This window comes from Malaclemys terrapin, chromosome 6, assembly GCF_027887155.1.
Source record: "Malaclemys terrapin pileata isolate rMalTer1 chromosome 6, rMalTer1.hap1, whole genome shotgun sequence".
In the NCBI taxonomy this organism is placed as follows: domain Eukaryota; kingdom Metazoa; phylum Chordata; order Testudines; family Emydidae; genus Malaclemys; species Malaclemys terrapin.
In genome coordinates, this window is record NC_071510.1 from 112821343 (window position 1) to 112838385 (window position 17043).

The 17043-nt window shown below is 37.9% G+C and overlaps 1 protein-coding gene across 3 annotated transcripts in view; it reads right to left on the reverse strand.

Annotated features, from left to right (window-relative positions):
- Nucleotides 1–294: 294 nt before the first annotated feature.
- The window catches only part of MALT1 (MALT1 paracaspase), a 68208-nt gene continuing 51459 nt past the window's right edge, over nucleotides 295–17043 (reverse strand). For all 3 annotated transcript variants that reach the window (XM_054033054.1, XM_054033053.1, XM_054033052.1), the window contains 7 exons: nucleotides 16442–16619; nucleotides 14064–14138; nucleotides 11481–11608; nucleotides 8515–8664; nucleotides 7424–7581; nucleotides 5802–5927; nucleotides 295–4422 (listed from right to left, as the gene is read on the reverse strand). In XM_054033054.1, coding sequence (XP_053889029.1) covers nucleotides 3973–4422; nucleotides 5802–5927; nucleotides 7424–7581; nucleotides 8515–8664; nucleotides 11481–11608; nucleotides 14064–14138; nucleotides 16442–16619 — 1265 coding nt within the window. In that variant the 3' untranslated portion in view covers nucleotides 295–3972. The remainder of the gene's footprint in view (nucleotides 4423–5801; nucleotides 5928–7423; nucleotides 7582–8514; nucleotides 8665–11480; nucleotides 11609–14063; nucleotides 14139–16441; nucleotides 16620–17043) is intronic.

The following is a 17043-nucleotide window of genomic DNA, read 5'->3' on the forward strand; positions in this document are numbered from 1 at the left end:
ACATACAACTCCAGCTGAAGCTAAGGGGAATTTCATTCAGATACTCAGGCTCAACCTGTCTCTAAAGTTGGTCAAAACCAGGCATCCAAAAACACTTGCTAATTTTGCAGAATTGGCCATGCAATGAGCTGTGCCATGCAGGAATAGAACTCTTCCTATTTCTGTGACAGTCACCAGAAGATATAGGTGCCATTCTTGACTTTAAGTTCTCTTTTCTAGTCACTATTTCTATGATTTGCACTGTCTTTAACTGAAGTTTGAAAGGAAGAGAAAAGGGACACAAGCTACTGTATAAAACTTTTTGTGAATTACATTTTATTGCAACAGTAGAAAAAATTAAAAATTGTAATATGAACAATAAAACTATGACAAACTTTTAGATAAGTATCCTATTGTACTACATTGTATCTCAAGCTATAATTTTCATGTAAAAATCAGTTTGTACAATAATAAATGCACAGGTATATTTCAAAAATCAGAAAACGTTTCACTATTTTATACTCTTCCAGAGAAGACTAAAAACTACAGTCTATTTGCATTTATGTTAAGTTGTTTGTCATTTAGTAAATAAATAATACATTAACAGAGGTAACTGACACTAGGGAATAGCCATCTTTCAACACAGATGAATTTAGATTTTCATTAAACACCTACATACAATAATGCTATTAACCATTTCCAAGTGGGATTAGAGACATTCATTATTTCCATCACTATGTAGAATTACCATATGTAGAGTCTACTCAATATTCCAGTGAAAATATCAGATAACAGAATTTGTTTTATAATAGGACCATAGAATTACAAGACTAACTCCTCCCCTCTAAACTATATCTTTGTTCAATGACCACCTATCTGAAGAGCTTGGATGTGTTCCACCTAAACCTGTGCAGCATTTTAAATGGAATCTTTAATGTAGCTCAGGGATCAGCAACCTTTCAGAAGTGGTGTGCCGAGTCTTCATTTATTCACTCTAATTTAAGGTTTTGCGTGCCAGTAATACATTTTCAAGTTTTTAGAAGGTCTCTTTCTATAAGTCTATAATATATAACTAAACTATTGTTGTATGTAAGTAAATAAGGTTTTCAAGATGTTTAAGAAGCTTCATGTAAAATTAAATTAAAATGCAGAGCCCCCTGGACCGGTGGCCAGGACCCGGGCAGTGTGAGTGCCACTGAAAATCAGCTTGTGTGCCGTCTTCGGCACGTGTGCCGTAGGTTGCCTACCCCTGATGTAGCTTATCAAGACCAATAAGCATTTATTCTTAAGCAATGATTCATCCTTTATTTTTTCCTACCTTTTCATTTATTGTGAAGTTCTGCAAAAATTTTACTAACACAGAAGTTATTTAATAATTGCATATACTGTACAAAGGAAAAAATGAAATGCACAGCTACTCAACCTGTTAGCAACATTACTAGAGAGGAATGAGGCTGATTTATGACCACAGATAAGAATCCACTTGAATAGCGATCTCATGGTTTTTTAATATACTTTCAGAGCACCAAGATAGATTTCTAAAGTATCACAAAATATCTCATTGCTTTGAAACTAGTTTCCAGCCACACATCAAATTAAGGGTAAATCCCTGCAGCTTTAGTTCTAGTAATGAGTATGAAACCTATGGCCCTGATCCTACAATTCACTGAGGCAGGACAGAATCTTGTTGACATCAACAAAAGCTACACACAGGTGTGCTAGTGCACTGTAAATATCAAGATTGGTGCCTAACATGGAATGTTTGTGCAATAGTGCCTCTGCATATGTCTCTCACACCTTTTGCAGCCTGACTTGTATGAGATTCTTATCCTTCATATCACTTGGATGAGTTTGCATTAGGTAGCTGGGGAGTGGGTAAGATTTTTATTTGGAAAATAAGAAAGGAACTAGTTTTGGCCTCGAGGGGAACGTGCAGGGCTACTTTTTGCAACACCACAGCAGGCGTGTGTATGATTCCAGAGCAGAGCCTGGTGTGCAGGAGCATCATTCACATATTTTAGCTCAAATCCTCACCCAGCCATCATACATCAGGCACAAATTACTCCTGCTTTTACCAGGTCTTGCCAGACTGAATATAGGCCTCTATGTTAATGTGCGCTTATATTAATGCTAAACAAACTTAGGGCTTAAATTTAGCCTCATATCTCTACTCCAAAACAACAAATGGGGTAACGCTTATTTTAAAAATGTAAACCTAGTGGTAGTCCTGGAGAGGAAACGGTCATCTCTTCAGAAGTCAGTTAGCAACAAAGCTGTAACACTTTGGAAGAGCTTCCAAATATTTGATCCCAAAGGTGCAAGAAGGAGTTTCTCACCACTCTAACAATCTGTAGTGAGGCATCCAGCATGATTCTGTAGCTTCATTCCACCTCAGTGATTTGTGGTATAGTGTCCTTAATAATTGGCAAGATTACTTTATTTGCCCATTCTTGAAAACATTTTCCCCCTTCCTGCCACCAATGCTTTTGTCTTTCCTGCATTGAGCTTGAGCCCACTGCTCTTCAGTCATCTGTTGATTTCTTCCAAGCACTGGACATCAAGGTTCCACAGAAGGATGTTGATAAATTGGAGAGGGCTCACAAAAGAACATGAGAATGATTAAAGCATTACAAAACAAGCCTTACAGTGATAGACTCAAGGAGCTCCATCTGTTTAGTTGAACAAAAAGAAGGTTAAGGGATGACTTCATCACAGTCTATAAGTATCTACCTGGGGAACAGATATTTGATAATGGGCTCTTCAGCCTAGTAATCATAATAAGATCTAACATTTGGAAGTTAAAGCTAGACAAATTCAGACTGGAAATAAGGTGCAAAAATTTAAACAGTGAGGGCAATTAACCACTGAAACAATTTATCAAAGGTTAAGGTAGATACTCCATCACGGACAAATTTAAGATAAAAAATGGATTAGTTTTTTAAGACATATTCCAGTTCAAAGAGGAATTATTTTGGGAACATTCTATGTCCTGTATTATAAAGAAGGTCAGACTAGATCACAATGGTACCTACTACTCTTGGAATCTATGAATGGTATGACATGCTCTGCTTGCACACAGACATTTTGGTCCTGCCATAAGGGCAGGGGACTGGACTCTATGACCTCTCGAGGTCCCTTCCAGTCCTAGAATCTATCACTTTTAAAGGAATTGGAAGTTCCCATTTTTTAAATAAAAGGAAAATTAGAATGTTAAACTCAACTGATGGTGCAGGTTAGAACAGGAAAGTCTAAAAATCTATTTATCATTTAGTGATTACTATGCTATTTTAATTACATTTATAAAGTATACATATGGCTTAGTTTCATTAATGTGGACATGCTTTTTACTGCTTTCCCTCTCCCTCTCTTCTCCTCTATTTTTTCCATTTTGTTTTTGCACAGGAAAACTGATCCCTTTGTAAACTAAAAATCAAGATTAGAAACAGGTCAATTATGCATGCCTTTTAAGACGGATGTGTCATTATAGAAACATGTCAGCAACAGCTGGAGATCAAGGATTCAGTATTCCTAGAGAGCCTGTGATACAAGAACAAGGCCTCTGCTGTGCATCTCCTCCCCACCACAAACATGCAACTTCATCTCAATGCTACATGCTTGATGCTCTGTTCTTTTGCTGGCTGGCACAGTTGCAGCCAATAACAGGGTGCCTGCTGGTTAGTTCCTGTGGGGCTCCCATGTACCCAGCTCAAGCTTCTCTCCACCCCATCTCTCCTGCCACCAGCTCCCCATGATTACCCCACACCCATCTTCACTACTGAAAAAAATTCAGGAGTGAAGAATTAGTTTATATTCCATTCTTGTCTCTTTGGATCTGAGAAGTTTCCAAGGAGAGACTATACTAATCCATATCCAACCCACAATTCCCAGTACTGCCTTCTCTCAAAACATGAACACACCACAGAGAATGTACAATCAGTACTGGAGTGCCTTAGCCCAGGATTGATGCTCCTGTACATTCTGCAGAGATGATAGCTACTGCTTTTTAGATAATCTGAGGCTGTTGGAGAAGCTGAATCCCAGGTCAACAGTGTCATCAGTTGTCTCTACTGGTATATTATTCTTTCTTATGTGGGATGAGCAAGTCCATACTTCTTGTCTTGAAGTTCGCACATTCAAAGTCGCATTGCAATGGCATGCTTCTGGCTGCCTGAAATGGTCTGAATGAGCAGAGTTTGGATGGTGAACACCTGGGTAGGAATTTGGTTGACAGTGATTAGGAGAGAGGTAGTATTCAGCTGCCACAGGAGTGGATGCTTGAGTATGGAAAGGTCTGTTAGACATGCAACAATTTTCCTCAAATCCATGATGAATGCCTAATTTAGCAATAAGAGGCTTCCCAACATTAACCTCCTTCCTTTCATCCAGGGAATCATCTATTCCTGGATATTCATAATGCAGACAAACTGTGAAGATCAAGTGCTCCTGTGAATGACAGACAATAAAATTACTTCTTCCCTCAAAAACACGGTAAAACAAAATGTTTACAAAGTGATTATTTGTCTGAGGGAGCAGTGAACACATTTAAAGTACAATAACAAATAGACCTATAATAGCATAATTGCTGAAGTGCCATAAGCCTGGCAGTTAAATGTATACCACACACATGGGGCCAAATTCTGCACTGATTTATACTCAGTACACTCTCACTAGAATCAATGAGGCTGCAAAAGATGTAAACTCACTGCAAAATTTTGCACACTTACTTCATACTGTGTTTAAATATAGCTAAGCTTAACACCCAGAGACCTCTGGTCCCCAGATCTTTTCCCCTCAACCATGTGTCAGAGCACTAGCTGTTTCTTTAACACTCTATGGGTGAAATTCTGTTAATGAAACAACTACAAAAGCACTGGGAGGAGTACTACAGGTACAGTCATGGGATGATTTCTCTCTTCCCCTCCAAATTTCATTTGAATTTTAGGTAACCAAATTCAGCAACATCTTTCCACTACAAAAGAAATAAGAGTATAAAGGTGCCACTTGCACCTTGCTTGAATGAATATGGGGTTTTGGGGTAACACTAACTCATGGGTGATCCTGATTTATAAACCTGCTGGCAGCAGGATAAGAAGGCACTCATCAGTATGGCACTCGTCATCCCACCCACCTCCACAAACACTCCAAGTTTTTGCAGTTTCTAGAAGTGTTCGTGCTACGCTCTGGCATAATGTGTTGGAAAGCAAATACAGTAGATCATATACAACAGAGATGCTAAAGTCCTGAAAATCCTATAGTCCACTTCTGATCCTTTAACAGCAACATTTTAACTATGCAAAGTGAGAGTGCTTTAAAACACGATGGGTTCAAGGGCACAGGCTGGATTGTAAAGAGATTTATAACATTTCCACTTTTTACTAATGACCTCAACTTATGGCTCTGCTTTAAGGCACCATGCTTAGTGAGCAAATAGACATGGAAACATGATATGTACAAGGTGCTGTGATTCCTCCAGAGAAGTCAATCAATCTTTTCAACCTACAAGGCACATTTTCCAGAGCCGTGTTTAAAAGGGACTTGTGGAATAATATGATTTCATATCCTCTGGCTCTCTCTTTGGAACATATTTTCAGTCTGCCAGCTACAGAGCCAAGTCACTGAAGTGTGCTCTTAGCCATTCTCTCTCTAAGCAGCTAGAATAAATGTTTAAATGAATGAGTATGCTTTGGGCAATTACTGAAAATATTCAGTATTCATGATATCAATTACATGTAGAATCCAGCTCTTTTACTGGAGTTGTGAAGCAACATGATTAACCTGTACTGTATAAACAAATGGGCGAGACAAAAAATAACATTAACCACCTTTAGTTTCTGCAGTGAACTTAGTCTAGTGTAGAGACAGTGTTTGGGAAGATCCTTTGATACTAAATAGCTGCCAGTTTCCTCAGGAGTCCCTTTATTTGCCTCTTTAGGATCTATATCCAAGTCCTGTTGCAAAAAAAAAAAAGGTGAGAATTAAATTGTAGGTATAAAAAACTAGTAGAACAATGTGAAAAGGAAAATAAAAAGGAACATTTGTATTTTATGTGAAGTAGCTTAAGATTTGAGTTCAATTTACAACTTATTTCGACATAATTTATTAAAATAGTGTTTTCCTTTTCTTAACAAAAAAATTCCTAATACAAGATTCAACTAATATTAGAGAGAGTCACCTAGGTCGCCTAATTCATCATCAGTCACATGTAGGACTGGTTGTTTGTGTTTTATCACTTGCCTTCCTAAAACGCAACTCAAGGAGGATTCCTTCCCCATTTCTTACAACTTAAAAAAAAAAAAAAAAATGTGCAAGTTTCATTCCCCCCCCCCTTTTCATCTGGACTGCTGCCTATTACTATAGCTAATAGTATAAAAAAAATAGAGCTTTCCTCTTCTAGATTTGAGTATACTAAGGTAGCATTAGAACAATTGATTAGTTTCTCTTAAATGTGTCATTTTCAGAGTACAATTGTTCTAAAGCTGCTATACAATTAGTACATTTTGATAAATTCAAATTAAAACACTATTTCTTCCAAGATACCCAGGTGCCCCTCTCAGGGAAGTAATAATATTGACATAATGAAATAAACAAGTCAAAACAAAAAAGGTGGAACCCAATAAGATACACACTAAACTTTATTACTTAGAATCTTGGCTTTCAACTGCATCCCACTCCCTCACTTTCTTCTGTACTTTGCCTGTTAAAGCCCTCATCGGTCTTTGGATCTATACAGGCAGACGCCCAATGCCCATGCAGAGCCATTGATCTCCATGGGGCTCCGATCATGCACTTCTTATTGCAGGATCAAGGCCTTAGAGTGTAAGCTATTTAGGGGCAAGAAACTGGTCTTCATACTTTTGTAATACCAGGTGGTCTGAACACTTCACAATATAGTATATGGTGGTACTATAGTAATAGCACTGTAGGAGAGAAAGACACTTATTTAATATGTTAATTCACAAATACATAATTCTCTTTACAATCACTATTTAGACAGCACCAAAAGCATGCTAGGCACTTTAAAGGAATAAGAAAACAAGGCTCCTTCCCTAGGGAGTTTAGAATTTAAGGTTCCAATCCTGCAATTCACTGCTCTCTAGCTATGACGACTTCAGTGGGGATCCATGAGGGTAGTAGTGCACCTGTATGTGGTGACTCATAGGAGCGTGGCCTAAGTGACGGATCCTTTCAATAGGAACTGAAGGCATTTAGCACCTTGCAGGATCAGGCCTAATTTAGATCTAACAAGTAACAGAAATAAGGATGTGAAGGGAAGGGGAAGAAGAGAGTTTCAACAAAATCATAGGATTTGTTTTATATATGCATCCTCTGCTTGGTTCAGAATTCAAATTTGAATTTTTTTCCCCCAAAGCTGTAGTCTGGCACAAGCAGACAACCACTAACTTAAATACAGAGCAATCATGAAACACAAATAGGAAACACTTACAAGTGGGAAGTCTGTAACATATGCTTTGCAAACTAGTATTTCAGGAGGTTTCTTTACTATCCTTGTGTAGATGATCAGGACGTTGGAAAACTCGGCTGCGAACCCCAGCTGAATCTGAACACCGCACTTAAAGTCAAGATACATACTTTCTGGAAGTTCTGCAAATAAATATTTTGGATAAACCGATTTAAAATATTCTAATGAAAGCCTAACATGCTTCTGCCATTGTTTCAGAGATCTAAAAGGACGTTCTCCTCCCTTCCTATTACTATCATTAAACTGGTATTAGCATCCTTAGCACACAGGAAGGGGAATAAACTTTTTTATTTATATATCAGTTAAAAAAACCTATTTCAGTTACGATTGTTTATGTCAGTACCGGGGGTGGGGGGGAGGAGGAGGAGAAGAGAGAGAGAGAAAAAAAAAGCCTGTTTAGAGCAGGCCTAAGTCTTTGGTGGCCCACAAGGCTTTGTGGATATTTTCCTATGCATGGAACAAGACCAAAAATAAAAAGGAAAAAATGAAGTGAACTGACTAGGAATCTGCACACTGACTATGAAAAAACCTGAAACCCCTGGTTCTGATAGCAGAACCAGTACATTTCTCTATCCTGTGCAGTAATTAAAAAAAAAGGCCCAAGGATGAAATCCCTAAACCACAGATATCTAAGGGAGAAAATTGTAAAAACACAAATAGGAGTTAGGTGCTCAAATAAAACTGGACACCTATCCAATCTATAAACTTGTAAAAGTGGCAAAGGGATTAGAGAGGAAACAAAAGCTTATCAGACTACTAATCTTCTGCTCAAATACATTATAGACAATTCAATACCACATTCAAACCTATCAGGAAAAAAATAAGACTATTCTTGCTTTAAAAAAAAAAAAAAAAAAAAAGTCAGGGATAACGTTCCTTGGGCACATTTCTACTCAGTATATTATAGCCAGTGAAAAAAGCAACAGTAAGGAGTAGACACTATGCCCACATATATTTTCAATTGAATTATTTATGCATATCAAGTGAGATAAAGAATTAATAATGAAATTAACATCTTGAAAGGGTGATCTTTTGGAAGAGAGCGTTTACTGTACCGTGAGCTTTGGCCCACTGTAAGTTCCGTGCCAGGGACTCTGCAGATGATCCTGTTTGCTGAATGGGATCAGTTAATGCTCTTTTCTCAGATAAACTGCTGCGAATCTCCAAAGCCTGCTTGCCTTTGGTAAGGTGACACTTACCCATATCTAAAGATAAGATGCAAATAGTTTTGTAGGAATCAAAGCTCCTGAAATTATAATTAAAGCAGCTACATCATTGGTGTTATGGTTGTGCCCGCATTTCTATGATGACCTCACTTTCAGGGAGGTTTAGTGATTGGCTATTCAAATTCACTCAAAGGAATGCATGCAAGATGTCTGAAGAGAACAATTTTTTCGGTGTCTATTTTCAACATGCCTCCACATTTAAAAAAAAAAAAAATTCAGTATGACCCTGATTCAGCAGGGTACTGAAGAACATGACTAACATTAAGCTTGTTCAGTCACATTCTTCAGTACTTTGCTGAATGCAGGCCTATACATTTAAATGAAACAACTCTAAGGCTGCTTTTTTTTCCTCTAGCTGTTTTTGGTGTGCATAAGATTAAGACCAATAGCTAAAGAGTGATTTGAATTCAAATCAAGGTTTACAAATCGTGAATTCATATAGGTGGACTATTCAAGTTTGGGATTAAACATTATATACACTATTGAACAGTGGTCAATGTATTTTCCTTTGGAATGTAACATTTGCCATACCTGATCAGTACATCAATACATCTAGTCCAATGTGTGGTTTCTGGCAATAATTAATAGCTCTATTATGTTACCTGATCCTATCCTTCACAGGGTCATGACCCATACATAACCTGGACTTTAACATCCTCAAGGAGAAAAGATGTGCCTTATTCTCTTCTCACTTACATGGGTGTGAACCCATTAACTTCAGTATAGTCATTTTAAAATTCCAACCAGCGTGAGAGGAGAAACAGACCCTGTATCTTCATTCTGTGCACTGTATTCTCCATTGCAGCTATGTAAGTGTTAAAGTAGTAATAATAATAAAATTTCTGATGTCAGGGAAAGACACTATGATAGCGCCTAGTCAGTTGTGAAATGCTGTACATTAAGAAAAGATTCCTACATATTCCCTCATACACACACAATCAGCTGAAATCTTGAAGTTTGTGATCATTTTTAGTTTTAATAGCTAAAACTCGTTTGTCTTGAATAGTAGTCAAGATTTTCTTATAATAGTCCTGTGTATGTACAAAGCTTCTCATGAAACTTAATAAAAATATTAAAACAATGACCTCTCATTCCATATTTTCGTATCTAGTTAAACAGAAGATAAGCCAGGTGGGGAAAATGCAAGAGAGGCAAGGAAGTAGCAACTGAAAAGTAACTATCATCTATAGGTTTCAGAGTAGCAGCCGTGTTAGTCTGTATCCGTAAAAAGAACAGGAGTACTTGTGGCACCTTAGAGACTAACAAATTTATTAGAGCATAAGCTTTCGTGGACTACAGCCCACTTCTTCGGATGCAAGTGGGCTGTAGTCCACGAAAGCTTATGCTCTAATAAATTTGTTAGTCTCTAAGGTGCCACAAGTACTCCTGTTCTTTTTATCATCTATAGATCCACACTCTAGGGGCATGGGCAAGTCATACCTCAATTGGTGGTGGCAAAATTGTTAATCATGCAGCACATGTGCACTGCATGTGTTTACGCTCCAGCTAGTCACACAATCATCATCATTTCCTTTTTCTCCCGATTGCGCCGGCACGTTAAAACTGAATTGTTTTAACTTTTGTTACACATTTTCTACAGTCTGTCTTGTCAACAGCAAACCAATTTGGTTGCATATTTAATATCTGGTTTGGATATTTCTGATTTATGAATCCTTGTCAGATATGCACACTGAGCCAAATTCTGTCGTCACTTACAACCCTGTAGCCTCACTGAGTGGAATTGACAGAAGAATGTGGCCCATTATACAGATTTTAAGTCTCCAGCTGGCGGGAGACCTGGACAATATTTTTATTGAAAAGCCAGTGGACTTATGCACAGATGTCCGTTTTTTGTTTTTGTACATATAATTGATCATGTAAATGCTCTTGTCTACCTTTCTATGCTTTGAAAGAATGCTCACTCTCAACCAAGACATTCTCTTCAGCACTCTTCACTCAGGCAATACTCCCATCAACACCACAGGGAGTTTTGCCTGAGCGACAAGTGATGAATAGGGTCCTGCATTGTAGTCTAGTCAGTAAATAATGGTTATGCCAACAGATGTGGTATTAATACTGTATGACACACATAGAATTCAACCCTAACTAGTCTGTCTCCAGACAAGTCAAATTGGGCTAGTAGTCACATCCAGAGACCACATGACAAAGGAGAGTGATTTTCGTGACCATATAATCATCTGTAAACTCTGAGGAGAGGTGCATACTCACAAAAACTTCGAATAAGCAGTATGAACGCCATATTATAGAGGCTCATCAATAGAAGGGCTATTATGGTAAGGGATGCTTCTGAAATGCTTCAAAGATAAACAAATATATATCCCAATTCTGTCTCACTTGAAATAGTAAGTGAAAATGAAAGCACTTTTTTAAACCCTAGCCATGTTCAGAAATATTAGATATTAAACATGCTTTTTCCTTCATGCACTTGAAGATTTTCCTGTAAGGAAAGCCTTAAACATGCTTCAATACCGAGCTTTTGAAGCAACAAATGAAATACAAATTCCAACACACAACAAAGTACATTTGAACGTATAGCACCCTGCATCCCACAGGAGCAAACATCAGTTTACAGACCGGGGTTTTTATTAAGATGTTTCAGTTTTTACACAAGAGGTAGCTGCATTTGATGGTGGGTTTACACAGTGCAGAAATAAGAATTTAGAGAAGGAAGTCAAGAACACTCAGTGTAGAAGAGGAGTTTTAGATTAAAAAAAAAAAAAGATTTTTTTGGTAAACTGGATGCTATGGGAAGTTAAAATGTAGGTTGCTTTCACCTTCTGCAACTTCATCAAGTAACACAGTAATCTTCTTGTCCTCCAACATGCGTTCCTTCAAGAACTTCATGAAAATCCCATTGGCTAACCCAGAGTGCTGAATTTCAAAAGCTTCTGCTCCTTGGCATCTTTAAAGTATAATAAATAATAAATATAAGAGCAAAAAAAGAGATTGACAGTGATAAATTAGTAATATTTTACAAGACATGTATGAATGTGAAAAGAATGCTGCATGAAATAAGGAACTGCTGTATGAAGACTAAATTGTATTTAGAGCCTAGTTAATTTGGTCTTCACAGAAATGCAATATACATTTACAAACAATTCATTTGTGAAGAGTTCATATTTACTACCAAATCACAGGAATGAGGCAAGATCAGCCTAAAGTATTATTGCTCCTTGAACAAATTATCTTGGAGGACAGTCCCAAAGCAGTGTCTGAAAAATGTGCCGGTACAAATTCCATTAATACCTCCTAGTTTGGTAAAACTCTTGACCACTTACCAGCTGAATGCTTTTGTATTTGCCATATTAAATCCACAATAATTGGATGCTATCCTGAAACTGTTAATCTAAACTTTATACAACCACTTCAAAATACTGGAATTACAGAATTAACTTTGATCTTTGCAACCCCAGGAAAAAGAATTTGCAACCATTCTAAGTGCTGTAGCTCAGATAACGAAACCCATTTGTTGTTATTGTAAAACACATACACACATATAAATAAATTTAAAATGTGTTCTGACACTCAGTAAAAAAAGATAAACTGCACTTTTCTGTCCCCTCAGACACTGAGCTTGTAGTCTTTGTGTAAGATGGCAGTGATATGGGTAAAGCCATCAATTCCTTTGGGTTTCCGTTGTTCTTTCATGTCCTGGGACCAACATGGCTATGCTAAGACATGACATGTCATAGTTCAGGGCAACTGCATCTGTATTCACCCTCTATAGTCCAGCAAGGGCCCTCATAGAATCATAGAATATCAGGGTTGGAAGGGACCTCAGGAGGTCATCTAGTCCAACCCCCTGCTCAAAGCAGGACCAATTCCCAACTAAATCATCCCAGCCAGGGCTTTGTCAAGCTGGGCCTTAAAAACCTCCAAGGAAGATTCCCCTGGCTGTCTACCTCTCTTGGGTAGAGATATGTATCTCAATTCCTCCTGACCAGGCTATTTCCAGGTTGCATAGCTCTCGGATTATACTGAGAATTCCCCCAAAAAGTCAGATTGCCTAAGCATATCTGCTTTGTCTTTCTCCTCAGAGATGGTGAACAGTGCAATTGCCACAGTTATTAGTTACCACACAGCACTTCCTATTTAAGCCTATTTTATTCTTAGGTATAAACTTTAGAGAAAACATTCAATACAGTAAAAGAACCCACATGCATGCTAATAAGGTTACTGGATCTCACACAATATGGGCTCTGAAAGGTGAGTCCTTGAAGCCCCCTACACCTTCCCAAAGGGTCTCTTTTGTGGTTACAAGTTCATAACAGCCTTAGCTCAAAACTAGCACCCTCATGAAAAGTTTATTCCATCCCTCATATCGTTCAGGGGGTCTTTGAGCTGGAGTTTTCAGGAACAGAAACTGTAGACAGTGGGTTTTTCTCCCTAGGGAGTGGCTCCAAAAGGTCTCCCTATACTTCCTAGAAAATCCACTTCTCATGTGTTGTCCCCAACACTTCTTTGAAGTTTCTAGCATTTAAATTGGTCACGTCCCTAGAAAAATTACATACAATCCTATCGCATTTTTAAATATAATGACTCCACAGATATTAAACCTAATTCAATAAAATTCATATTCAGAATACTGTAGGAAATTGCCATCTGTCACAAATAAACATATTTCAATCATTATGGGCATATGGAATAACATTTTTTATTTCTCCATAGTTTTTAATATCAAACTAATGTTTATTAAAAATGAGCGGGAGCATCCCTGAAGTTGACTATTAAAATAATTGCAGGTGAGTCATTCAGCAAGTTAGGGAGATGAGCTGTAGCATCTATGGCTTTTGAGGGCAGTAGCTCACATTTGAATGGGGAACAGCAAATAAGCCTATTAAAATATACATTTGATATGTCTACACTCAGGCTATGTCTACACTTAAAACGCTACAGCTGCACCTGAGCTGCTATAGCACTTCAGTGTAGATCCACACTACAGCAACAGGAGGGGTTCTCCCATTTCTGTAGTTAATCCACCTCCCCAAGAGACAATAGCTAAGTTGACAGAAGCATCGGTCCTTTGATCTAGCAACATCTAACCGTGGGTTAGGTCGGCTTAACAACAGTCACTCAGGGGTGTGGATTTTTCATACCCCTGAGCGATTCACTTGGGTCAATCTAACTGTTTAGTGTAGACCTGGCTATAGCCAGTACATCTCTAAAATATCAAGACAGAATTAAGGGCAATTTTAATAATTCATATAAATAGACCAGGGATAGGAACATATATTAGAGATGAATTACTGGTGCTCTTACACTACTGAATGGACTATTTTTTAAAAAAAGTCAACTAAATGACCACAGTGGTCCCTTCTGGCCTTGAAATCAGGTGGGGCTGGAGGAAGTTTCCTTACGTTGCATATCCAAAAACGATGTTAGCGGTAACCTTCAGGGCATCCAAGATTAGAATGGTATCATCATACTCATTTCTATAATAAATGGAAACGAAAGTATAGAATGTGACTCTGACAATCCAATCATGCAAGTGTTACAGTGTACATCATAGAAAACAGATAATTTTTCTCTCTTTTCTTTCTTTAATTAGGAATGAATCCACTGATGGTAAATAAAATTAGCTGCATCAACATTTTCATGAAAACAATAGTTAAACTAAGATTATGCATTGACTAGATGAGAGCACCTCATACTAACAGCTGTTGAATTTGGCCATGGTCCTAGCAAGAAGTCTTTGAAACTACTGGAAACTGTCAGTCATTTTAGGCTAATGAAAACTGGATGGTTTTTCCTTTCAAAATGGAACATCAGCAAGGTTGAGATGTGAAAATCTGCCATATTTCTTAGACATTTTTGTTTTGGCCATTGGAATGTGACGTTTGAGTTATTAATGTTACATTAGCAATGAAGTTCACAGGCTCTGGAAACACTGTAGCAGTCATGAGGAATAATCTCTCTGGTAATAAGTCACCAGGACTAGATGATATTCACTCAAGAGTTCTGACAGCACTCAAATGTGAAATTGAAGATCTACTAACCGTGGTATGTAACCAGATGACTGGAGGATAGCTAAGTAACACCAATTTTTGAAAAAGGCTCCAGAGGTGATCCTGGCAGTTACAGGCCAGTAAACCTAACTTCAATACCAGGCAAATTGGTTGAAATATAGTAAAGAACAGAATTATCAAACAGACAGATGAATCCAATATGTTGGGGAAGAATCAACACAGCCTTTGTAAAGGGAAATCATGCCTCACCAATCTATTAGAATTCTTTGAGGGTGTCAAAAAATATGTGGACAAGAGTGATCCAGTGGCTGTGGTGTAGGACTTTTTCTGAAAGCCTTTGACAAGGTTCCTCATCAAAGGCTCTTAAGCTAACTATGCAGTCATGGGATAAAAGGTAACTTGTTTTCTATCTTTTAACCCACGGTGGGAATAAATAGGTCAGTTTTCACAATGAAGAAAGGTAAATGGCTGGGTCCCCCAAGGATCCATACTGGGACTAGTGCTGTTCACCATATTCATAAATGATCTGGAAAAAGAGGGTAAATAGTGAGGTGGAAAAGTTTGCAGGGGATACAAAGTTACTCAAGACAGTTAAATCCAAAGCAAACTTTGCCACCTCACTGTTTCACAGAACTGGGTTACTGGGCCGCAAAGAGGCAGATGAAATTCAATGTTGGTAAACAGTAATGCATATTGGAAAACATAATCCCAACTATATACATGAAATGATGTGGAGAAAGTCAACAAAGATTCTTTAAATTAAAATAAATCTGCTAAACCTTTCAATTTTTTTTAAAGTTTTAAATGCGGCCCGATATAACAAGAATTCGGATACAACGCGGTAAAGCAGTGCTCCAGGAGGGGCAGGGGAGGGCGGGGCAGGGCTGCGCACTCTGGCGGATCAAAGCAAGTTCGATATAACGTGGTTTCACCTATAACGCAGTAAGATTTTTTGTCTCCCAAGGACAGCGTTATATCGGGGTAGAGGTGTATATTTTTCAGGAGGCAGGAGAAAGCATCATCCAGCATAAAAGGAGTAAACAAAAATCTATTTGTCTTCAAAAATGTCTGAAATGAAGGACTTTGCATCAGTTCCATATTATCAAAGGTTTCTACATATTAACTGAAGTGGCTCAACACAAAATCTTCCAGCCACAGCAGTCTGCTGCATCATAAATCTCTGCTGACTTAAAACTCTTATCAGTTTTATCTAGCTAGTTTGATGCTTTAGTACATTTCTCTTTAACCTGTTGAGTGGATAGGTTGTATTTGTATGCAAAAATACATAATAAGCTGAATTACCACCTTCATGTTTTCACATGGGGCCTGATCCAAACCGCAATTAAGTCAACTGAAAGATTCCAAATGACTTCAATAGGCTTTGGAGCAGTTTCTAAGATCTCTCAGAACCCACTGGAGCTAGAAATTCTCTCCAACCTCCATCCACCTAATTACTTACAAAAACATTTATAGCATGAAGTTCCACGTGTGGTTCTAGCTTCCTCCCTATTCCCTGGAGGCAGCTGATTATTTGGTTTGGTTTTTTGGCTGGGTTTTGTTTGTTTTTTGTTTTTTTAAGTATGCTCCCCACTTCTCCAATAGTAATTTGCTGTTGCTGTGCGAAAGCTAAAGAAAATAGGAGTTTCACACTTTGTGTCTGAAAGTAATGAGATCTGTAGTCACTCTAGCCTTCTTCACCCTCCCACGAAAAGGAAACTGATTAATCCAGTTACAATTTACAGTAAGCATTTCAAGACTAGAAATCCTACCTTTTTCTACACATATCCAGTAAAAACACATTGAGCCCAGTCTCTTTTTCCTGCATCAGTTTGAGTATATTCTGCACGCACAAACAGTTTGCAGACCGATAGGGATTTGGGGCATCAATCGGAACCATGAAACTGTTTCCATAGTTTTCATAGCCATGGCCAGCATAATATAATAAACCTGAAAGGAAAAAGCAGAAATGATTATATGGTATACGCACACATTGAAAAGCCATCACTGACTGCACTGGGGCCAGAATTTTACCCATTACATCTACAGTATGTGTTTGGGAGAAATTAAACATTTTTGCTAATCCAGGTAGAGTTTTCAATTAATATTATCAATGATTGGGCAGAAAGCCAAAATAAAAATAGGCAATTATCAACCCTACTATGTGCAAACATAACATGAAGAGTTTGGGTAAGTAAAATTGTTTTAACACAAGACAGTAGGTACTTATGAAATAACATTGCTTTAGATTAACAATGTACTAGGGAAATATGATCTAGATGAAATTACTATAAGGTGGATGTACATCTGGTTTAAAAACAATACTCGAAGAGTACAGTAGAACCTCATTAGTACAAACTCCTAGGGAACGAAG